The following is a 24,642-nucleotide window of genomic DNA, read 5'->3' as shown; positions in this document are numbered from 1 at the left end:
ACACCAGTCCTCATTCATGCAGCATTTGCAAGCAAGTCATTGAAGAAAATACTTTAAAAATTAGTTTCTGCCTTTCAATGTTCAGTCTAATCAAGCTCATTAAGCTTCATCTCTGCTTAGGTGAGATGTGTATGTTCATCCTGTACTCTTGATGTGTTCACCAGGGCACCATGTGGGGTTGTGCTTTGGAAAAAATTCACTGAATGTTGGATTTGCCACTCACATAAATGCCAAACAGTAGAGACAGTTGAAAGCAAAGAGCTAGAAGCATCTGTGTGATTCCATTAGAGAAGTGATTCCATTACAGTATCCTCCACAATTTAAACCTAGCTTGTTTTTTTATTGTGCCAGAAATGTAGCGCTGTAAGAACCATTCAACCCACTCTGTTGAAAACGACCCTGTCCCTGTGTGGCCAGGAGCTGCACCCAGGTGGAATGTAGCTGCCTGTCTGCTCCTCCACATCAGAGCTGGGTGATGACTCCATTCAAGGCATCCATCCACTCCTTCTGCTTCCTGTCATTCTCACAGATAAACACAAACTCTCTCACAGGCGTGACCAGAGTGATCACTGGTTTTTTCTTCTTCACGCAGACTTTCTGGGGTAAATCACCTCGTACTTCATAACCCTCATCCCTCCTTCCAATGTAAACCTGGCCCTGTGCAAATGCATCCTGCAAAGAAGGAAGCAGAAGACAGCCATTAGCCAGCAGACAGTGGAGCTCCAGCAGACACTGCTCTATCCTTGGACATGGAACAGGATCTGGGGATGCACAGAGGGGAGCCAGTGACATGGACTGGGGACACCAGCAGGGAACAACATACAAAGGAGTATTTTGCACTCCCAGGCATTCTCAGGAGAAGGCAGGGCCCCACCCTCACAGAGCTGGTTGGTGGAAGCAGGATACTGCGGCTGTCAAGCCCCTGATACTGGAGTATTGCTCATCTGGTTACAGACACAGGCACTAGGGCTGGGGGAGAGGAGGCATGAACACCACAGGCAGTAGCAGTTAATTTTAAAAGATCTTCCTCAGAGCCACTCTACAGGCTAGAGTTCCCAACCAGCTCAGCTTCAGACACATCCTTTGGCAACGGAGATGGGCTCTTGGGGCTGGGCCTGCCTGCTCCAGTCTGGCACAGCCACTGGAAAAGGTGGATGAGAACAGACTCTTCCTCCCCACCTACTTCATGAAGGGGCTGTGGAACAAAGGACACTCCTCTTACCAGTGGATTTTTAAAGTATATCAGTTTTCTTTCTTGAGAATCCAAGCAGAACCAGCGTACCTTAAAGGCCTCCTTCTGCTGCAAGGAAATGGTAGAAATTCTTTAAAAACCCAAGTCTCAAAGTGGACTTTGGTCTATTCAAATCCCAGGGCCACTTAAATGACTTGGAACTTCCTGGAGTTGTTTCCTTCATCCCTGCAACTGGTAACAGGACTGCTATGTGCAGCCCTCAGCTCTCTCTTCTCCCTGGGCTCAAAATACAGATTTACATTCAATGACAATCCTTTGGGCAGGGAAGTAATCAAATTAACAGGATTAAGGAAGTTGCATGAAATGGACTGAAAGCACTGCAGAGAACAACCCCTGAGCCAGTGGTGATAATGAAGAGTAAGCAATCAACTTCAACAATCAATCTGTGGAGTTGTCCCTGAAATTTTGGCTGTACAACACTAGTTGGGTTTTTTTAAGTGCCAATTTCATCAGCTACACTTACCTGACCATTCCTGAGCTATTAATTGCTCAGGCTGAACTGAAGAGGCCTCTTCTAGGACTCAGCTCAGTTTAAGCAGAACTTAGGCTTCAGAAGAAAAAACCACAAAATCTTTCACGTGCAAGTACCTGCAGAAGTAGTGCTGGAACACTGGCACAAGCTGGGCCAAACCCCAGCATATCCAGTATCAGAACTGCACCACTGAACTTTATAATGGGACTTGGCTCGTGGTTCACTCAGAGGAGAGCAAGGCAAGAAGTGCCTGTGTTCAATCAAGACCTTAGATCTCTGTCTCCTCCTTCAGAAGTGTCCAAAACCTCGCTCTTCTGTTCCTAGAGTACTGGCCCAAACACTTTCCACAACAAAACAAAATAAACTATTGGCTTTCCAAGAGAGAAATTTGCTCCAATGACACTTTGCTGCTCTAAGTAGATGTGACTTATGTGCAACTGACTTTAAGTGAAACAGAGAAGTAGGGGGGATCAGCACTTCATGTTTGGCTGTGGCAGGAGCTGCAGTTGGCAGATACAGCAATCCATGTGGAGCTGTGTGACAGCACTATGCATGTCCATTGACAGCTAATCCACCTGGCTTACTCTTCAAGGATTCTTCTTCCCAATCTTATTTTCCACACAAAATAAAATATGGTCCCAAAGAACACAACAGGCTTGAATATAGTGTCTTTTATCAACCCAGGAAGCAGAGAGTCACTGAGCAAATCTTTTACGAGTCAGCATCATTGAACTACCAAATATTCTCTATCTGGAATGATCTTGTTTGTGTAATGCCAAGTATGCACTTACTTTTGGTCCTGTTTTCTCCATATATCCTTCCTTGACAAAACTTCTTGTGATCCTGGGTATGAGCTAGGAGAACACAAACACAAAAAAGTCTGTGTCTGTTCCAACTGAAACCAGGACAGGCTGTCTCATTCGAGATTGCATTTCTGTTCTGTTTTTGTCAAAGTTAATCACCGTCAATTGTGGCTTTTGGGGTCTGGGATTTTTTTGGCTGCTTGGTAAAAGGAAGTCTGAAGTAACAAGAAACATAACATTTTTGACACATTACACTGTATAAGGATCACATGGAGTCTTTAAGGCCTTAAGTACTAAGTTTTTGCATGTCATTCAGTGTGGCCTTTCCTTCTACCTCTTCTGTCCATTCCTGGACCCAAGTGCTGCTTTTGAATACCTGACTCTGTCAGAAGTGAGAAAATGTTTTCCCATGCTGTGTTTGGCTAGACTGCTTCAAGCTCTGTTCAGTTCTCACCTCAGGCTCAGGGACATTTGGGAAGGTTATTCTGAGATAATGGTAACGTGCTGCCCGGATAGCATTGAACCAGTCAACAATCTCCTGGGAAAACAGCAAACACAAATATAAAGATTAACAAGAAAAGTAAGAGCACTGCTTCTCCAAAATGCCCATCTCCTTCCTCTTCATAAAGAGGTACTTTCTCCCCAAGGGGCAGAGAGAGTCAGTGATTTGTCCCAGACACCTGAAAAACAGTGACCCTTGAAAAGAATTTAAGAATGCCTCTCCTGGGATGTCCAAGACATTCCCAGCATGCACAGTCACCCAAGTCTGTGTACACAGCCTTTTCAGTTGATTCAGTTATGGGTTGTTTAAAAACCTTTGTACCTGGAAAGACACATGAACTCTGTCGAAGGAAGAAACAGAAGTCTAACAATATCTATAGAGATAGATTTTAAAATTATCATTACTGGCTTGGAAATAATGTAGAACAATATTCTCTATGCATGTTAATTTAACCACTTTTAATTGAACCATGAGATTGTGTAAAACCACGAGGCAGTTACCTTACAGAGATTTACATCCATGCACCACTTAAGACTATCCAAAGGCTGAGGTTGAATATATGCCCCAACAGAAAAGAAGCAAGATGCTACAGTTAGGAGTATTTAATTCTGCAACTTCCTATATTCTACAAGTCTTAGTGATGCCAAGTAAAACCAGTTCTTGCAGACACAGTAACTCTTCCAAAACACAGATCCAACACCTAAGAATCTTGCTTACCCCAGAATCTCTATTATATTCACCTTTCCACTTTCGTGATAGACAAAAAGGTTCCTTATTTGACCATCTGTGATGTATGTGATCTGCAGCCCATGACTGTGTCCTATTTTCTCCACCTGGAACATTGCATTCAGAGTCTCAATGCTGATAACGGCTTTTGGACCTTTGGACTGTGAAATGAAAAGCATCACTGTATTAAAGTGCTCTCAGGGAATGTACTGAAGGACAGGTCATCTGTATGAGACCTAGATCCCCACTGAATATAAAGCAGACAAAAATTTCTGAATATTGAATATACCTGAAACATAAAGCCTTAATTACATGCAACATAAAACCACTTACATAGAATCCTTGACAAATGCTGGGTCACTATTAAAGAGGGCTGGGTCAGAATTGCAAGGAATGAGTCTATCTCCAGCCTCCTAGCTAGAGAACAGTTAGCTACAGTCTCTCACAAAAAGGAGTTGTGTTGAGGACCCTGCTGCAGAAGCTGATGAGAGGATATTTTGGTAATGTAAGAGGTCACAACTGCCAGCAGATCTCTTCTTTGTCTTGCCATTCAACTGCCAGTATCCATTTCCTCTGTTCACTAAGCAAAAGGAGGCTGCAGCTTTGAGATAAGGGATGAGAAAAGAAACTAAATCCAAAATTGCCCAATATACCACATATGTTAATGGGGAAACATATGGACTCCTCTAAGCACAGGCTGGCTACAAAACTAGAGACAAAGCTACTTGTGCTGGGTTTTGCCCCCAAAGAGCAAAGTCTGAGGGTGGGTGTTGAGCAGCTACCTATGGCCAGCTCTAGCTGAAGAACTCACTTCTTTGCTGTAGTACTTCATCACCCCTTCCCTTGCTGAAAGGACAAATTGCCTCTTCTGGAACTGTCTGCGTACCTTCCCAAGCTTCCAGAGGCATCCTTCACGGCTGCCTGCAGACCAGACAGACAAGTGTCAGAGAAGGGTGGCACAAGTGCAAGGTGATCTGGCACAGTTTCAAGTCTCTTCTCCATCTGAGAATTTTCCCCTCATATGAAATAATCAGTGGAAGAAACAGAGAACTCTAAGATCTGAATATACCCTTGCCCTTGTGTAAATGCCTTCTTAGGAGTTTCTTCTCAAAGCTAGACTCAAAGCAGTGACTGCACATCCAGCAGTTCAAATGTGACAAGCCAACCTCAGAGACCTCCAAAGCTGCCAATAGAGCACTGTGCTGTTGTCCTTGAGGCTGAGACCTCCCTGACAATCCTTTTACCTGCAGAACAGGGATCTTGGCAGACTCGGGTGTCAAGAAATTCCCCACGCTCATATTTAGCTCTAATCCACTGCTCTCTTAAAACCCTGAAAGAGGAAAACATGGATAAAGCTGATCTGTCTCTACTCTAGTTTCAGCAGCCAGCCAGGGAGAGCTGTAAGGGAAGCAGATGTAAAGGTCTGCAGCAGGGAATACACCATTAACTTACATGCAGTCACGGGACTTGGGGATGTAGTAGTATGGAGGGACCTTTGCCTCATATTTAGCTTTGGCCCAGAGATTCCCGTGATTCCTCATAAACTGAAATACAAAATAAAACACAGTTAGGTGTACCACTGCAAATCAACACCATGCCATGCACATAAAATGAGACTTGTATCAAAGGGAGTGCTGCACTTGACAAGTCTTGCCATAACCCTCAAGTGTGTATTTACATATATTTATAAATTCCCTTTGGCATTATAGTTTGCTATTTTTAGGTGGATGCACCTTTTTCAGTATTTACAGTTCTGAACCATGTGTGAAGGAATACAAAACTGTGTTTGTTGATGAAAAGAACAAAAGAACATTAGGAGAAAATTTGCTTATAATCTCCCTATTCCTTAATCTCTTCCCAGATACTAACTGTGATTAATTGAACATACTACTGGGAAATATTTGTGGGTTTCTAAATCACAGTGAGAAGTTACTGTGTATATAAAAATACACATCACAGACTGTTAGGAACATGGTCACCTATCACTGTAATTTGATTGAGTAGGTCATAAAAACCCCCCTAAAGTCACCCATTCAATTAACTTGGCTCTGTGTGGCTCTGTTGCACTGTCCATGGTAGATGGCACAGGAATGACATGGCAGAGGAGGTTATGAAATGTGGAGAATTACTGCTTTTTCCTCTGTACCTCTATTAAACTGCTCTCCCAGAAGTCAAGCCGAAGGGATTTGACTCTGCTGATTTCAGGAAGATTGCGATGAATTCCAGAGCAAGTCAAACAAATGAATATTCCAAGTTTGCAAGAAGCCCACTCTGGACCTAGATAAACCCACAAAGAATAAATTAATACACAGGAAAAGGCACAGCCACTGGCAAGGCTGAAAGCCCACATCTGATGCACAGGCTTCACACCTAATAAACACCTCGAATCCCACCCCATTGTTTATGGCTGTCACTTCACTGTGTCCAGGGGAACACCTGCTTTCCCCAGTGAACGCTGTGGCCCCTGCGTTTGTACATTCTTTAATTGCCTATCTGCTTCAAAATTAAGGTGACTGTGCAGGCAGGTGAGTGGTGATGGAAAAGCTCAGCTAGTTATTAGTTCTGCATTAAAGCTGCTGTTGCTGAATTAACAATGGAAGGAAGTGTGCCCTCTCGTACAAGAGTATAACCATTTGTAGTGAGGACTGTCTGCTGCGTGTGAAGGCTCCTGCTCTTGCCTGCTATTTATCCCTGCTGGCATCCCCTGAAGCAGCTTTGACAGGTGCATCCCTACAGGCACTGAGTGTTCTGGCAAGACCATTGCCTTGGATTGCGCCACCGCCCACTTCTCCCTATCCCGTCTGGCTGCTAAACAGAACAACTTCTCGCCTTCTTCAGCTCCTGCTGGCTCCCGCCTGACCCACCCGAGCGGCTGCCAGCCCGGCGGGGGCTCCGGCGGGTTCCCCGTGCTTTTCTCTGCCCCAACCCTTGCGCAAATCCCCCCCACGCACCCTCATGCCCTGGCTGTCCACAAATACCCCGGGGAAGCGCCTGCTGCTGAGGTGCTTTCCTGCCCTGTGCGGCGGTCGCTGGCCCCGCGGGGCTGCCCCAGAGCCGTGTCCCGGAGCGGGCAGCGCCTCGGGACCGTCCCGCAGGACACGGACACGGCTGCGGAGCGGGAGACGGACAGGGCTGCGGAGCGGGACCGTCCCGCAGGACACGGACACGGCTGCGGAGCGGGGCACGGACACGGCTGCGGAGCGGGACCGTCCCGCAGGACACGGACACGGCTGCGGAGCGGGGCACGGACACGGCTGCGGAGCGGGACCGTCCCGCAGGACACGGACACGGCTGCGGAGCGGGGCACGGACACGGCTGCGGAGCGGGACCGTCCCGCAGGACACGGACACGGCTGCGGAGCGGGACAGGGACACGGCTGCGGAGCGGGACAGGGACACGGCTGCGGAGCGGGACAGGGACACGGCTGCGGAGCGGGGGAGCAGCGCCCGGAGCGGCCGCGGATCCGAGCGGCGCGGGGCAGTGCCCGGCCGAGCCGCCTCACCTGGCTCCCCGCAGTCAGCGCAGCGATCGTTACCGGTCCCGGCCGCCCTCTGCAGCTCCAGCAGCAGCGCCTTGTTGCGGTCGTAGTCCATCGCCGGCTGTGCCCGGCGCGGAGCGTGCGGGAGGCTCGGCCCAGCCGGGAAATGAGGAACCGGAGCAGCCCGGGACGCGCGGTCCCCTCCCGTGTCGCCTCCTCCTGGGGCGGTTCGGGGCGCGCGGCCCCCCCGGCCCGGCCGCTCCCGCACCGAGGCGCGAGTTGTGCTGGCAGAGCATTGCCAACCGTGCGGGAGGGCTCCTCCGCGCACCGCCAGCTTTGCCTCAACCCCACCTCTCTAAAATAAAGTTTCCAAAGCTGCTGGATGACAGAACGGCACCGAAGCAGCGGGAGCGCCGGGCCAGGTGAGTGTCGCTGTCCCTGCGAGTGCTCAGCACGGGCTGAGGGGTTCGGTGACACCGAGCAGTGCCACAAAAACCCTCCCACACAGCTCAACGTAGGGGCAATACAGCATTTCAACTTTCAAAATGTTCCTCTTCCATGATAAAGCAAATGGCAAAAAGTCTGTGACTTAATATTGTTAATCTAAGACAAAAGAAAAGACCAAGAGAAAAATGTGAAACAAATTTTTCATGGTCAATTGATTCAGAAAAAGATTGAGGTATTCAAATATTTTTCTAGTTTGAGGTTAAATTTAATTTGCATTGCTATAGTGCAGTAGTACACAATGCTTCTTTAGTAAAGTTTATCTACAATCTTGTAAAAACACTAATTTTATAGATGACTAAATACTAGACATGTATTAGCAGTTCCAAATATTGAAACCTACCTTCCGTCTTCTAGGTACTAAATAGTATTATGTCTTTTATTTATTTGTAACTATTGTGAAGTTATGAAATACACAGCAGAATATCTGAGAAGTTGTTCAACTACCTACATAGAATCTCTTTTCAGCACTCACCCTCTAGGAACTCCACACTGGGATGTAAACCTGGCTTTAATTTTCCTCAGGTAATTTTGCAAGCCATACACCAAAGCTTTTTGCTAGCTTAATTTTAGTGTCCTTGCAATTCCTGTGGAATAAAAGGAACATTTTGTATGACATTTGAGGAGTAGTTATTTATATCTATCTTTTACAAAGACATGAGATAGGCTTGCTCTTGAAAAGGTCCTTCCCTCCTCCCACCTCTACTCTGCAGTGGCATTAACACAGTCTGAGCTTGGCTCATTCTTGCAACCATAACTGCTTTTTACTATAGTTCATGGGATGGTAGAATAACGTCATCCTCATTTATATTCTAGAAAGCAATATTGGAATGACAGGAAGGAGAAAGAAAAGCTTGAAACTTGGTTGAGATTTCCACAAGAAGAACAAGGTTGTTGGTTTTGTTTTTAAGTTGCTGTCCACCTACTAAATGGGGAGAGAGTCATTGTGAAACTCTAGGGTTGTTTTTACTTCTGATTTCAAGACACAGAAGTCAGCTGGAGAGGCAGTACATAAAGGACTACCCAGGGCCCAAACTACTGCAGGAAAATATTTTGCATCAAAACTAGGCAAATTTCACAGTGTTAGAATGAAGCTTGGGAAGCATTTCCTTCTAAGCAGAGTTAATCAAAACCAGCCCAGGTCCCTTTTCCTCAAGCCCATCCCTCCTGGGAACTTGCTTTATTTTAGCACATAAAAGATGCTCATACCTGATGCATAAAAATCCAAAAGGTGCTAATTCATCAGAACTCAAATCATCACACACAGGTTATCTTTCATTCAAAGCAGCTTGAGGTGATTTCATGTGGTAAATATCTGATCAAGAAGGGAAATTGAATTCCACCTTACCTTGTGGAGACCACAGCAGATTCTGTAAACTTCTTAAGGCACTTATTAAAACCAGAGCTGACTTCAAAGGAAAGTAAATTGTCTCTCACTGCTTTCTAATTTGGGTCTTTCAAATTACCCCTGAATTTCTCATAATACTGCTACTTAATAAGACTTGTTTCTGGTTTATGTAGGTCCTCACTGTAACCTAGTTAGACTGACAGTGCCTTTAGAAAGCATTGAACAGATACACTTTTACTTTGCTATTTAAAAAAAAACCTTAAAATGTGGATTTATTTTTACAAATCATACAGGAGAAGCATAGACTGTTGATACAAAAAATCAAGCTATGAAGATTTTAACAGCCACCACTCGAACTTTTTGATAATTCTGGACTATGGAAAGAGTAAACTATAAAGATGACCTACAATGCAGAAGCTTAAAATAATTTACTTAGTTTCCATAAATATTTCTAATTCCTGAACATCTTTAAGACACGAAAAATGTAAGATGAGACCAGAACTAGCAAATGACCTTCCTTATTTTTACAGAGAGGCTGAGGTAAGTGAGCACCACTGCATGGCAGCAGTCTGACTCAGTTTGAGGAACAGGAACAGTCCAACTGCAAAGGCAGAAAAGCACATGGTTGAACTAATTCCAGTTTTAAAATCCTTTAAAAGTTATGTTTCAGGAGTTTTGCCTTTCATGCAACAGAAACATTGAGATTGTAGCAAAGTCTCACAAATTTATTGTTGTATAAAAACGGATTCAATCACAAATAATCGGGCTGAAGTCTTGTCAAATACAAAAAAAGAAGTTTAAGAATAGAACACAATATACAAGACTAGAAGTAGTTAAATATTCCTGTACCCAAAGTAACAGTGGGATAATTGTTATTTACAAAATCTTGCCTAAATCTTTTGAGACCATGTTGAGCTACATTAATAATTTCTCTACCTTTTTAGGAGATTAAACATGCAGATCTGACAGCTGTAAACAATGAAGGAATGTATACAAACATATGTACATTGAGGCATAGTGCTTTGTAAGGACTTTGTTCCCTGTGGTCAAAGTGAAGAGTTTTAGTCATTCAGACTTTGGAGGACTTGTTGCATCCTCTCTGTGCCCCCTCCCACCTCGATTTATCACTTTAACTGCAAATTCAGAAACAAACTTATTTAACAAAACAGTCTCCTCAGAAAACAGCAGCTTTGCTGTGGAAGTTGTGGCAGTTGATTGTTACAAAAGCACTTCTTGCTGTGTGATCCACAAATAGAGAGAAAGAGAGCAAGAAGTCCCCACTGAACAGTTTGTGCATTTAATATTATGAATGCCCCTACTGGACAAGCACCAAACAAACCCACATTTCAGCTGTGGAGAGCAGTATAATGACAATAGATATATACATTATTTTAAATACTTATAAAAATTTAATATACAAATGGCTCTGAATATACAATAATGTGGTAATTTAAAAATATAACCAAACACACTGTGGTGAGAATACCACCATTAGGCACAAAGTATTTCTGGTGTTGGCAATTTTAAGGGAAGTCCAAAGACATACTATTTATCATTTGTCTGGGTATTTCAAGATGAATCCCTTCAAGATAATGCAAGAACCTATTAAAAAAAAAGTAAAAAAGACTGTTAAGGAAACAAAGTTATTTCCAAATAAAAGGCAACACTTTTATTGTTTTGAGAGACAGATGTCCACCTTCCTTGCCTAGAATTATCTGACAAAGCATTTTATTAAAATCCTTAACTATCTTCTCTACTGAACTGTAGCAAGATTTAGGCAAACCCAAACCTACCTTCTTTTAGTCTTCCCTTGCTCTTTAAGCTTCTCAGACCTGCAAATACTGCGGAGAGTGGGGAGGTATTCGAGGGTACTGGCTTGCTTATTGCCCAGGTTTAAAGGACTTCTGGAAAATACAGTTTGGATGACAGCCAGCCTCTTCTGTGCTTTATTGTGAGTGCTAAAACAGAGAATGAAGCTTTATTGTTTTTTATTCAAGAATGTAGTGATGATTTTATTTCTTTAGGATCAAAGTTTTAAACTCCATTAAATTCATGTCCAGAACTACATCCCAATGGATCAGACATCTGTAGCTTCTAATTGTGTTCTGCTTACAGCATCACAAAGCTGCACTTGGACAGAAACATGAGGACCAGCAGTTTGTTTGGCCAATGCTCTTGTCATAGTGCTATGAATGTGTATACATCAAATCTGAAACAGTCCTACCCCCTGTGAAATGTTCTTCCTGACAAACAACTGCATTATTCTCCAGAAGTATGAACAAAGTCTTACCTTGAATCAGCTGCCTGACTGAAGGATATGCAATTCCTTGTGTCTGAGACAGGCAGAGTAAGTCCCTTCAGTGTATCACTTGCAGGTGTTTTACTGGTACTCAAAAAGGATTCCAAGTTTTGTGAAATACTATCAGAACTTTTGGTGAAGCTGAGTGCTTCAATAGCTGCCTTTATTTCACTACACCTCTGGGAACTCCACCAATCAGTGTTTTCTATACTGAACTCATCACAAAGACCATTTCTGATTTTGGCATTTGTCCAATGATATTCTTCACTTTTAGAAAACTCCAGTGGTTCCCTGGTGTTAGTGTTTACACAGCAATCCAGGAAGGACATGTTTTCCACAAACTCAGTCAGTGAATTCAGACACTGAGAAACAACTGCAGACATTTTTCCATTTGCTGAGGTTTTAGTTTTAACTTCTTTTTGTTCTTTATGCACCAACAATTTTGATTCCTTTTTATTTATTTCAGCACACGATTTAAGACTGTCTGATGGCAAAGTTATGAATTCAGCTGAATAGTTCAGCTCAGAATCAAATAAGTCACTGTCATCCAATATCTCAAGCCTTTTCTGAGCCTTTGTCTTTTTAGACCTTTTTCCAGGGCTACTTTTCCCAGAGCAAGAGCTCTTAGTAGATCTTTCTTTTGAAGAAACTACAGTAGTCCTTTCAAGTATAGACTTAGAGGCATCAGACTGGTTTGACAGAACTTGCACTGGTAAGGGAAGAACAAGTTCAAGATTACTATATACAAAATCCACATGCTTCATCTGGAATTCTGTGAGAAGCTGCATCAATTTATTCCATTCCTCCATGGTTGTGATTTTGTGCTGTAAAATAATAATGAAATCTTTATCAATATATTTAAATAGTTTTTTTTTTAATAAAAATGTTATTATAGAAAATCTCACACTCCTGACTTTGTGCTTATGAGGTGAGGGACTGTTTTGCTTGCAGGAGACCACCCCAGTTCAGATTGTAATTAATAAGGACAGAATTCTTTAATTTCTACAACAAGCCTTTTCAGAGATTTGTTTCTAAGATGATGCTATTGCTACTGATGGTTACACTCAATTGTCTGGCAATCATTCAAAGTACTACCAAGTCAACTAGAAAAATACCTTAAGAAATGTAAACAAATCTTCTGAAGGCAACAGGATGTTCTTAAGGCCAAGCAAGGTCTCTACACAGCCTGTATCACATTTTGGAAATTCCTGAAGACGTGCATCCTCAGCTTGAGAAAAATCCACCTTGGAATTGTTAGACTTTGCATGATGAATGACATTATCTGCCTTCCTTGTCTCCTCTCCTCCTGCACAGAGATAACAGGCTTTACTTGAAAGGGAACAACTGCATCATGAAATTGATTTTCCACCTCTTTGCCTCAATTCCTGTCATGAAGGATGCTGTGACTGTCACCTCTTGGTGTGGTGCTGGAGGAACAGAGCAGCTGAAATGAGACATCCCCATGTCCACATCCCTGCTGTCAGTGTTAGCAACCTGCTCTCCTGCTTCCCAGGTAACTTCTGAAGGAGGCTGCGCCTCACTTGTCTCTCCCTGTCACTCCCTCTAACCCCTAAACTCTTCCAGAATCCTTTGGGATCAAGTTCCTATCCCTGCCTGCTTGCCAGCTGTCCCATTTTTACCCCTTTTTCAGCTCTGCTTCTTCTAGGTGAAGAACCCAGCTACATGGATAAAGAACTGCAAACTCTGAGGAAAATTACTACTGGTGCCCTTCTTTGCCCAGTTAACATGAAAGGGAGATAGTAAGTACCATTATGACAGGCAATAAACCCCTCAATATTTAGTTACTCATGCATTAATACCAGGCTTTGGAGTAGCTAAAAACAGCAGGCCTCCCCCCAAATATTTTGGAGTCTTACAAGAAGTTGTATTCATGTATTCATACGTGCCTAAGGATTCTTCAGTTTAGTCAAATTCATATTTAGATGGATTTTTTTTTAAAGATTAAATTAAATCAACATACCATGAGGTGCCAAACACTTCTCTTTCAAGCATCCACCTCCACTTCTAACCCAGAACTGTAAGTAGAGAAGACTTTGTCTGATATCACAGTTATTTGTGGTCAGGAGAGCAGCCAAGTCTTTCACATCTGTCCGTAGGTTCTCAGCCAGACACAGAGTTTGGAGGTAGCTCACAGAGTTTATCTAAACAAGAGTTACACACAGGCCACTGAAACAACTCCTGCCAATCACATTGCAGCAAGTCACAAGAGCAAATTATTCTATTTATGCTTGTGATACATTTTGCCTTTTAATAAAGAAGATTAGTTCATTAAATTAGATTAAAATCTGTAAGGAAAAGCAAACTACCCAATCTCTGTAGCCTATGTCAGGGAATTAAGTTCAATTTAGAAACTCAGCTGATTAAAAACAAACACAACAAACATATTCTGCTCATGGTCCTGTGGTTACCTACACCTTGTTTCTCATCACCAGTGATCAGCTTTTACTGAGCTATATTAATTTTAAAGGTTTATCTTGCAGTCTTTCTTTTAATTCTGCAATTACCTGAAAATCCAATGTTTTAGTTTTACATTAGGAAATTATCCCTTCTCAGTAGTTAAATGCATCTGTTTCTCATTTATTTAGTTTTTTTTCCCCTAATACAGAGCTGCAAATAAAATTATTTGTTACAAAGAACACTAGTGTTTACATTAAAGGAAAAACCCATAATATTTCTAAAATAACTCCTATACTTTTTAATGAATGAACCAGTACTTGCATAACCAACCTTCAGATCAGAGCTATCAGCTATTTATCTAACTACATTCTAAAAACTAAATGAAGTGACTAAGTGATGTTTTTATTGTAATTCTCATTACCACTAAATTATTTGGAAAATAAATCTTCCATGACAGTAAAACAGTTTCTACATGTAAAGATAAATAGGTCCTACACATCCTTACATAAACCCCAAAGACATGTCTGTCTCTGATCAAACAAATATGTTACATCAGAAATATATAAACCTACCCAAACATTTAAATTTCACACTGAAATCAGCTGACAGTTACTTTCTTAGGATGTACCTGCATTTCCAGACACAGACTTACCAGGGAAGGGGTTTTAAAGTTGATCTCCTCAAAACAGCCATCAAACAGCAAGCTGAATGTTGGATCTATAGAGAGATCAGTGAACTGTCATGACATTATGTTCAAACCTAGTGATTTTCTCTATCCATTAGAGCAGCCAGCACTTTAATTCAAACACTCCAATACTTGATTTACAGTGGCCACTCATTTAATTTTGCATTTAGGAGCAATATTCAACCATCACCTAAATAAAAGTGGCTCTTCTGCCTGTAAAGCCTAATTACTGTTAGAAACCCCACTCACCATTGGTGGTAAGAATTACAGGTCTCTTTGCAGTTGCCATGAATGTCTTTATTGCATTTAGAAATCCTGCATCTTCATCAAATATTATATCCACCTGCAGAAAACAAACATGGTATCAATGAGCAGCAGTTTCAAGCTGTGAACCCAGACACAGTGCATTTCATGTGAACTTTACCTCTTCAAAAAGAATGAGAGATGTTGCACTTTTCCTGTTGTGTTCTCCTCCTTCTTCGTTTATTGACTTCATTTGAGCATCTTTCTTTACTTCCAGTGAATTCTGAGTATTTCCTGCAGATGGATGAATAATTGAGCATGAAGGAGGAGTGAAACCATTTAATGCTGTCCAGGTACTGGCTTCAAAAATCCCCCATGTATGAAATGCTGAAGAGAATCTGTTCTTTTCTCCACACAGCTCCACGTACACAGTGCAGCATTTCCATCTCCAAAGGTAACTCATTATTAAAAAGAAACACCTACCTCCATTTTTCTCTTCAGATGTTGCTTCTCCATCAATACCTTTACATTTGGAAGAAATTTTGAAGTAGTTTGCAAGTGTTTTAGGAGGCAAGCTTCGTTTTAATCCCGCTCCTTTTGGTGACAGTGGTGGTTTTCTTGGAGAAATAACTTTCTTTGGAGAATACATTTTTTCTGCAAAGTATGTTTTATATTAAACTTCATCTGGAGATATGTCAAACTGATATTTCTCAAACAAATTTAAAATAAAACCCATTTTTTATCTATGGTAAACGACAGGTTTACTGTGCTTATTTTCCTTTTCTCTTGTTATAGGAAAAACTTTCTGTTCAACTTTCTATTCAAATGCTACAGCATTTGCTCCACCACTGCAGAAATAACATAATCAAGAGTCAGTATTTTAATAAAGTCATGATTTAATTTGGTCTGTAGTTGTGTTCACCAACAGACCTATTCTTACTAATATGGCCAGGTAAGCTAAATCTGCTACATTTTTAAAAACAACTGATATCTAAAATTTGTTTTGGGAATTCAGCCTTTAACAACTTCCTCCCCTCCCTAAAACCTACCCCATAATTCAGACCAAACAAAGAACCCCAGGTAAGAACCAGGACACTTACTTGGTGACTTGGCAGTGCTACAGCTGTTGAAAAAGCAAGGCTTGTGTGCATTCACACCTTTTTTGTCCACTTGATGAGACTGGGTAGCTTCTTTCAGCTGGGACAGGATCTGTCTCCCACTGCGCTGGCAAGAGGCATTGACTTCAAATATCTGAAATGGTATTAAATTTACAAAAGAAAGAAAATTTAAATTGTAGACATCTTGTAATACAAATGCTTTTGCATCATTAGTTATACATAACAAAAATGCAGTGAGGAAAGAAAGAACTCCACAAACCTTAAAGCCAAGCTCCTGAGCACAAGCATACACTGCAGCAGTTTTCCCCACTCCTGGTGGGCCAGTTATCAGAACTGTATTGCAAAGGGTTGTCTCTTCCTCAGTATCAGATTTACTATCTTTAAAGTCAAGGCTGCTTAAAGAATCTGTGTAATTATTAAAAAGAAAAGATTACTGTTATTTTTTGCCAACTTTTAACAAAAGAGAAGCTATATTAATTCTACCAGTACCTTCTTGCTCTTTGTCCTCCTTTTCCCTTTTCTGATTTCGTTTTTCTTCCAAATCAGCTCTTTTTTTCCATTCTTGTAACCAACTATAAAAGAAGGAAACAAAACAAGAATAAGAATTGCTGGTGAATTAAGTGAACCAAGATGAAGCAGAACATAAAACTAGGGGACATCAGCCACTTGTTACCCCACAGAAACCTATCGAGTCCTTTCAGATAAAAGCAAAAAATGCTCAGGATTTGATTATTTGTAGAAAAAGCTTCCTTTTTCATTCTCAATTCTGTTAGCTGATTGGTATAAAATAAGTCATTTGGTGACTTATTCACTCATAATTCAGTGTCATTTTGTCAGATGGATCTTTAAATTCTGTGTAAGAGCCACACCAGTAACTTAAGCCCACACAGAAAATGTAACTGAAAGCCTGATGTGTCAGGTGGATTTCAGTGCTAAATTCCTGTCAAAAGCAGAGAGTACAGCAAGGTCAGGATCAGGATGCTTGTAGGGAAGTACAGACAAGTACTGCTCTCTCAGTACTTGAGCATTATCAAGTTGCATGAGGTTTTCAGTTATTTTAGGAATGGATCCATGTTCCAACTTCTGACCTGTGGAGCTTTTCAATTTCTTTCTTGTTCCCTACAAGTTCACTGGAATCTTGGGGCTGGTACTTTTCTGTCCAGAGCATGTCTTCTTTTTCCACACCTACAGAAAAAATATTAACCATTTTTAAACAGTTCTTCATGCAATAGAATTGATCAAATCTAGCAGAGTCTTAGGACTAGATATGATTTCTGCATGACAGTGGAAAGCTGACACACATCACACATACAGTTCCTTAGAGCAAAGATTACAGTGAGAGAGGAAATGCAGTTACCTGAAAGTGCGCTTGGATCTGATAAACACTCAGTGTCTTCTGTCACACTATCTGGTTTCTGGGTCTTGTTTTTATCCTGCTGTGTGGCTTTTCCTGTCTCTGCCAGTTTTTCTCCAGATATGGGAGGAATAAGGTTCCTGGAAACTCTTGATTTCACTTCAGTCTCCGTACCTTCAAGTTGTTTTCTTCTTTTTGATTTGCGGTCTTCTGTTTCTTTCCTTTTCCTCTTTGTTTCCTTCCAATTGCCAGGATGTTTCTCAATCACATCAAGATTTGCAGTGCCATCTTTGCTTTCTAAGAAAAAAAAAAAAAAAAGCATCCATTTAAAATTTCAGGCTATGTCCATTACTACTGTACATTTGCTTAAGCCATATTTGAAGAATTTGGTCAAAATAACCTAAAATGTGAGGATCAATTTATTTCCAACAACAGTATCCCTTCAGTAAAGTACTTTTAAAAATTCCCAGTTGTTTTTTAATGCTAGAGAGAGTGAGGGTGGTGTTCTCCCAACACAGATTCCAACCTTGTGTACTGCTTTCCAATGCCAAGCGTTCTGTTTGCTTTTTCAGGAACCTGGAGTAGTATTTTCTCACTGGAAACTGAGGATTAGAAGCCACAATCTCATCTAGCAAATCCTTCTTGAATGCATCACAAAAAGCTGGTCGGTAGCCTGAAAGCTGGAATATACACACACAGAATTACTCAAAAACTTTACACAAAATGGGTAACACACATAGAGGGAAATTTAAAAAAAAAAAACAAATTACAGGTCTGAAACAAATTCAAACAGGATTTATTAAAAACATAAAAACAATTTGAATTTTAAACTACTAACCGCAGGTGCAGAACAATTTCCAGTTTGTTTTGAATTCACTGTGGAAAATTCACCGAGTGAGAGAGTGATTTTTGTGATGTTGGTGACTTCAGTACTCAGTTCCCTCAGCTTAGTTAGTAGAGGACAGGATGGTGATTGCAATTTCCACATTGGAGAACCTACAAAAGGACCCCCACAAAACCAAAACAAGAGTTAACTTCTATTCTAGGGAAAAGAAATGGGGTGGTCTTCTCTCTTTTTTGTCAGAGGGAAATGGCTTCTGCCCAAATCTGTCCAACACAATCTTTATTTTCCAAATGGGAACATAACAGATCAACTTTTTAAACTAAATATTAAGAATTTTTCATCCTTACCCATGCATGTATAGACTACTTTAGCATCAATTTAATTTGTAAATTTTGTATTCAAAAACATCTCACTGGAAGCTTCTAAGTTTTGTTCTCTTACTGAGGCACAAAACAAGAGGAAACTCCCACCTATTCCAGTCCTAAGCTGTTCAAATTTTTTTCTTTTCTGCACAAATTCCTCAGAAATTATTATGTACATTTAAACAAAACTCAAAAGCTTAACAAAAGCTTACAGTCATCCTTTTGCTGTACATGGACAACAGTCTTAAAACAGGAACTTGCAAGGGAGTATGCTTCCATTGCTGCTGCCTTCTTTGCAATCTGCCTTCTCAGTGACTCTGGCAATCCACTCTTCAGGAATTCACGTTTTGCTCTGAAGGGATCATCATCTTGAGAATTTTCAGATGCATCTTGGCTTCAATGAAAACAGAAAAGAAAAAGAAAGAAAAAAATATAGAATTAGAACTTCCAGCTATGCAAGGCTGAATTTAATTACATTCTTTTCCAAATGAGTTTTAAAAAGTCTGTCAGAACTGCTAAAATGAATTTTAAAGTAGTTAGTTTGAAATTAATTCTGTGTTAAATATTTTAATCTTAAAAAAATAAAAAACCTCTTTGGCTTTGTATTTTTATATGCAATTTGGTATTTCTTTTTAATCAGTCATCAACTACATTTCCAGACATCTAATATGGTTCTAAAATGGCTGAGGAGCTCTCCAAGACACCCCTAAAATTTTGCAAGCAGATTAAAATATTAATCAGCATAGAAGTCATGAATATTTATAGCACATTTCAGTAAGCATATTTAAATCTGTAAAATAGAGAATGTTAAAATAACCCTGAAATGCACTTTGATTTTTAAGCACTCTTGACAACTGACCTGCTTTCATCAAAGATCACAATTGGTTCACTTGCAGAATTTTGAGCATTTTTGCCTAGGCAGGAAGATGGACATCCCAGTTTCCCTTTAAAAAGGTAAAAAAACCATTATTAGATCAGCACTGATTCAAGATTCTAACCTTGCTTCTGTGTTCACTACCTGTGTGTTCCATTTAACATCAACAGGGAATCTCCTCTTCTTAAGGGAAAGTTAAAATATTTAACAAAAGTAATTATAGCTTTATTTCTCATTATTTTATCAGTATAGATGCTATTCTCTAACATTAAAAAAAAAAAGGAGCTGCAACAAAACATGGTATATAATTCACAATTTTTCAGTTTTCCCAAATGAAGAAAAAGCAAAACAACAGATGTAAATAACCTCTGAACTATTAATTCCTATAAAAAGGGAAGGTATGTATTGGAATATTATACAAGATAAATCAGAGGAAAAGATGAATATACTGCAAAGGCAGCTTTATGAAATAAAGTTACAACAGTCAGTAATAGAAAATGTTTCTGTAACAAAAAATAAACACATTCAATAAAACCAAATTACCATTGGAGTTCTTTGCAACCTTCAAGTTTTTAGGTTTCTTGCCCAAAACATCATTTAAGCTCCGAAGTTTCTTTTCCTTCACAGTCTGCTCTGCAGCAGTGACACAATCCACGCCTGAATCTACAATTATTATTGAATCCTAGAGGGAAAGCAAATCAATTAAGAAAGGAAACCCAACTTTCCCTCCTTTATTAACAATACATTGCAGATATCTACCTTAGCTTGCAAACATTTCTTGTAAAGAATAAAGCAGGAATCTTTTGTGTTGCTTATCAGAAATACATAAAATATATATAAATATATATAAAAATAAAATATAAAAATATTCCCCCCTAGTACAGCCTTACATCAGTTTCTTCTAATTTCTTCTTCTCAGCAAGAACTCGCTGTCGAGACGAGCGCCTCACAGGAGCTGCTGAGTCTTCATTCACTTTGGATCTGGTCTGCTGTAAAGCCTTTGCTTTTTCAATCAGCTGCTTTGCTTTGGATATGTTTTTAGAAGTGGAGTGCATCTGTTAACAAAGAACAAAAAAAAATGAAACAGCAATTAATAGCACTCTGCACTAAGTACTTTGTATGTAATTTTTCACTTTCACAGAAGTATGTAATTGTTGTAAAATTTCATTGGTATCAAAAAGAAAATGAAATAATTGAAAGGACAAGCAAACCAACTACTTTCAAAAGGGAGTGAGAGCCCTGCAAGGAGATCCCCAATTTTTTCATGGAACAACTCAAATATGGGCAGTGACATTCTAAAGCCTCAGCTGTTCTGCTGTGCCCAAACACTATCACAAATCAGTGGATCATTTAGGTTCGAAAAGACCTCTGAGACCATCAAGTCCAACCTCTGGCCAATCATCACCTTATCAAATAAACCATGGCACTAAGCACCATGTCCAGTCGTTTCTATATCCCATCCTGAGAACCTGCAGCACAGGAACATGCTATTTTATGGGATTTTTCTGTTATGAAAGGTGGATTTTTACTAATAAAACATTTTTTAAGATCTAAGGTACAAGAAACTATCTCAAATTTCATCATAAATCAGAATATATTCCCTTTCCATAGAGCAGCTGGGACCTGTATTATACAATACTGAATACATTACAGTTATACCCATATAGAAAATGACAAAATACTGACACCAATAGTTACATAAATTACCTTTGTGTTTCCAGAGTGAGACTCTTCATTTTTCATTGCTTTAGCTTTATTTGATTTTGTAGCTGCTTGGATACGTGTAAACCTCATTCTAATTAGGGAAAAAAGTATTATGAAATTGTTACTGGTTAATAAAGGGAAATGTTAATCTCATTTTCAAAAGCCTTTAAAAATACATTGCTACACAGAAGCAACTCCCCAACTGGTGGTTGAAAGTTTTTTGTTGCTTGGTTGGGTTTTTTTGAATGTCTTTAGTACAAACACATTTGTGGTCAGCTTTGGCTCCTCTCTATTTTTACCCACCAAGATCAGTATCCATGCAACTCTGGCATACAATCCATTTATAATTAGAGGTCTTATTATCAAAATACTTGCATATAATTAGTGGGCAAAAAGGTGGAATATACTGTGAAAGGTTTACCTTATTGGGCTACTTCCATCAAAGGGCACAGTAATCACCTCAGCTCTGTACATGTTGCTCTTCTTGCAGGATTGTCTGCGTGCTTTTGGGGTGGAAGTCTCTAATGGGCAGGAGTTTAATTCATCTGTAGAACAGGCACTTCTAGCCCTGGGTTTTTTAGGAGTAAGATTTGTTGGTGTTTTGGTTTTCTGCTGCCTTAAACTCCTCCTTAACTCACTGACTTCTGGACTTGATGAAATTATTACATTTACAGTGTTCTCCACAGAAACAATACTAGCATCTGAATTCTCTTCTCCGGAATAATTTTTGGTGTTTGAGACAGCCCTTTCCTTAGTTTCTGAAGCCTTCTTTCTTCTGTTTCCTTTTTTCTGAACCTTCCTAGATCTTCTGGGTTTAGTTCTACTGCTTTTAGGTTTGGAATGTGTGTTGTCCACATAACCTTCTGGTATCCTGCTTTCTAATCCTTTATTTGAAGGAACAATGTCTTCAGATCCTTCTTTTTCTTTTGAAGACTTTGCAGCAGCTTGCTTTTGTTTTTCAGGTGCCTTTTTAACTCCACTTTTTGTTACATCTGCTGTTGGTTGCCTAAAAGCTTTCATAAACTGATGCTTTTCTTCCAGAGTACATTTTGGCCTCAGAGAATCCAACCCTGCAGTCTCCAGAACAGCCAGCTCCAATTCTTCTTCCTCAATAACCACATTGGATTTTCTCTTCTGAGTCACCTGTTCGGTTTGCTCACTGTCCAAGAGGGCTGGGCTGCTTTCTTTTGCCCTTACACGTCCTTTCTGCTTCAAAAAAATGGAAGCTATTTTCCTAGAGCCTTTCTGCTCCTTATGTGAGGGAGGTAATTTGGGGGGAATGGAATGAACTTGTGCAAGGACAGTCACTGTTCTGAGCGGCAGCTGTTGGGATTCCTCACACTTTTCTGGGTCACTAATACTATCACTTTTGTCCAATTCATTTGCTGTGCCAGAAGTGTCCATTGCTGATTTTGTGTCTTCTTCAACATTATTTTCTCCCTGACTTTTCAAGAAGTCCTCAAATGACACTGTTATTATACAATTATTTTCCTGGGATGTCCCACCATCCATATGAACCTCAAAACTGGAATCACCAATAGCAGCATCACACTCTGCTACTGCATTTGTCTTCTCTTCAGTTTCCTTTTTACACGTTTCATTCATCTGGTTTTCTGATGAAGAGCTTTCAGACAAATCAATATTTACTTTGTGCTTCCTTTCCCTTGATTTTCTTATCCTATTTTTTGATCTATTTGTTTCACAGCCAAAGTTTTTTGCATTTTTTCTGGAGGGGACAACGTTCGGGAAGTTCTCTCTTTGATCATCTTTATCTTCTGCTAATTCTCTTGCACATTTTTGGTCCACTAGAGTACAAGAAGCAATGAAGTCATTACTGTCTTGTTGCAGTCCTGTAGCTACTCTGCTCTCATCACTACTAATTTCAATTTCAAGGTCATGCTCAGATTCTTTCCTTTCTTTTGGCATTTTATTTAAATTTATTTTCTTCCCTTTTCTATTCCGCTTTAAGGATGGCTTGAAAGATGATTTACACTCTTTGTCATCAGCATCCAACAGTGTTTTACTTTCTCCAGCTCCTACTGGGAATGCAGCATTCTCAGTTGCAGATGTCTTTTTAAAATAATCCAAGATATTGTTGGATTTTGGTGATGACAATGCTTTATCCACTGGTTTTGCTAATGGTGAAAAATACCTTGTGATTGTTTTCACAGAAGCATCTTCCTCTCGCCGCTTCTTGCATGGCTGTAAAAGGTACAAGAAGAATCTTAGTTTTAAAAAACTTAGGATCACTTATATAGAACTTTTTCAGAAGACAGAAATTCATGCTCATGTGCACAGACTGTGCATGCATCAACTACATCTCCGTGTTTTCAAAGGCCATCTAGGCCTGAAATAAAGATTCTCCTGTTTCAGATAAATAAAAATCCTGTTCTGAAACCTTGAGGTGGTAAAAACTGAAAGGGACCACAAGGTCTTCAAGAGCAGCTTTTCAGAGATTTCACAATAGTGTAAGTCTGAAAATCTAGGTTAACTCAGATGATCGACCTTGATATGCTCCCCAGAGCGTTTCTTGAGCATTGAAGAGGGAATTCCAACATCAATTAAAAAGGTCTGATCCTACCGTAAACTTCCAACTTATCTTAGGAAGACACTGCACCTTTAAGAGTACTCAAAAAAAGTGAACACATGAGAATTCTTATCTCGTATAATGATTCAAACCAAGAAAGAGCACTTACTTCTACAGCTCCAAGAAAGACTTGGGCTTGTCGTAAGACTTTTACAACTCCTGGTTTACCAGAAACTGAACTCCTCTGAAATCACCCCTTCTGAAGCAGAAAACGTCTCTTCCCAAAGCCCCTCGAATGCGTTTAATGACAGCCCGGCCGCCAGCAGCGCCGGGAGCCCGGGCCGGGGCAGGGACAGGGGCCCCTCACACGGCCCGGTACAGCGGGCGGGCCGTGACAGGGCAGAACGCCACGGGACGATGGCCAAAGGGGACGATGGCCACAGGGGGAGATCGCCAGTGGGGGAGATCGCCAAAGAGGCGCCCCCCGCCAGCCGCACCCCGTCTCTCCGCCCTCATAGCGCGACCCCAGCCCGCATCCTCACCTGAACGTCGCCGTCGTTCCCGGGGAGGAGGGGAGAGGCGGCCCCCGCGGCCACGGCGACCCTGCCCACCATGCCCCGGCTGCTGCGGGCGCGGAGCCCTCTCGGATGGCTCGGGGCGGGGGGAGCGCGGAGCCCTCGGCCCCGGGCGGTGCCTCAGGGGCGAGGGGCGCGCGCCGCCGCCATGGCCCCGATGGCGCCGCCTGACGGGCGCGCGCGCCGGGCGGGCGGTAAAAGCGCGCGCGGGACCAGATTCGGATCCTCCGCGCGGAAGGCGGGGGGCGGGGCCTCGGGCCGCTCCCACGTGACCCGCGCGTGCTGCCCAATGGTCGCCTGTTGTCCCGGTCACGTGACACGAGGCGACAAGCGCGCGGTCACCCCGCCCCTTCTCCTCCGAGGCCACGCCCCCTCCCGCTCCCTCTCCCGCCTTCACGGCTGTCAGTCGGGTTTTCGCGCCGCGGCCGTGACGTCACGCTGCTAGCGCGTGCTCTGCCCGCTGATGGCGTCATGAGCAGCTGACGTCACAGCCGCCGGTCCGTGCCCCGGGGCCGCCTCCCGCTCCCGCCGCGCTTCCCGCCCCGTCCCGCCCC

The 24,642-nt window shown here is 41.5% G+C and overlaps 2 protein-coding genes and 1 long non-coding RNA gene across 4 annotated transcripts; 1 reads left to right on the top strand and 2 right to left on the bottom strand.

Annotated features, from left to right (window-relative positions):
* Positions 1-319: 319 nt before the first annotated feature.
* On the bottom strand, positions 320-7,382 carry ADAP2 (ArfGAP with dual PH domains 2). Of its 2 annotated transcripts, none has more exons than XM_033076407.1 (10): positions 7,258-7,382; positions 5,902-6,032; positions 5,208-5,299; positions 5,000-5,085; positions 4,567-4,676; positions 3,770-3,916; positions 2,982-3,065; positions 2,516-2,578; positions 1,223-1,300; positions 320-672 (listed from the first exon to the last, which is right to left on the bottom strand). In XM_033076407.1, exons 1-10 carry the CDS (start codon positions 7,346-7,348, stop codon positions 463-465), a joined length of 1,092 nt encoding a protein of 363 aa, XP_032932298.1. In that variant the 5' UTR covers positions 7,349-7,382; the 3' UTR covers positions 320-462. The 2 variants fall into 2 exon arrangements, with proteins under 2 accessions (XP_032932298.1, XP_032932299.1); XM_033076408.1 differs by having other exon boundaries at positions 3,770-3,862.
* A 116-nt stretch (positions 7,383-7,498) lies between these two features.
* Positions 7,499-15,203, top strand: LOC117005423. Its single transcript, XR_004419828.1, has 3 exons — positions 7,499-7,655; positions 12,699-13,144; positions 15,008-15,203. It is a non-coding gene; the product is annotated as an uncharacterized LOC117005423 (long non-coding RNA).
* On the bottom strand, positions 9,447-24,130 carry ATAD5 (ATPase family AAA domain containing 5). Its single transcript, XM_033077025.2, has 23 exons — positions 24,056-24,130; positions 21,408-23,188; positions 20,990-21,077; positions 20,173-20,337; positions 19,826-19,964; positions 19,268-19,352; positions 18,621-18,802; positions 18,041-18,198; positions 17,729-17,882; positions 17,206-17,499; positions 16,937-17,033; positions 16,338-16,420; positions 16,108-16,253; positions 15,831-15,981; positions 15,214-15,384; positions 14,912-15,024; positions 14,737-14,830; positions 14,455-14,519; positions 13,366-13,546; positions 12,500-12,690; positions 11,376-12,208; positions 10,879-11,043; positions 9,447-10,687 (listed from the first exon to the last, which is right to left on the bottom strand). The coding sequence occupies exons 1-23, from the start codon at positions 24,125-24,127 to the stop codon at positions 10,609-10,611; spliced, it is 5,487 nt and encodes a 1,828-aa protein (XP_032932916.1). The 5' UTR covers positions 24,128-24,130; the 3' UTR covers positions 9,447-10,608.
* Between the last annotated feature and the right edge of the window lie 512 nt (positions 24,131-24,642).

Source organism: Catharus ustulatus, chromosome 20 (genome assembly GCF_009819885.2).
Source record: "Catharus ustulatus isolate bCatUst1 chromosome 20, bCatUst1.pri.v2, whole genome shotgun sequence".
Lineage (NCBI taxonomy): Eukaryota > Metazoa > Chordata > Aves > Passeriformes > Turdidae > Catharus > Catharus ustulatus.
Note: the sequence above shows the minus strand (reverse complement) of the source record. Positions and strands in the feature narration are given on the sequence as shown.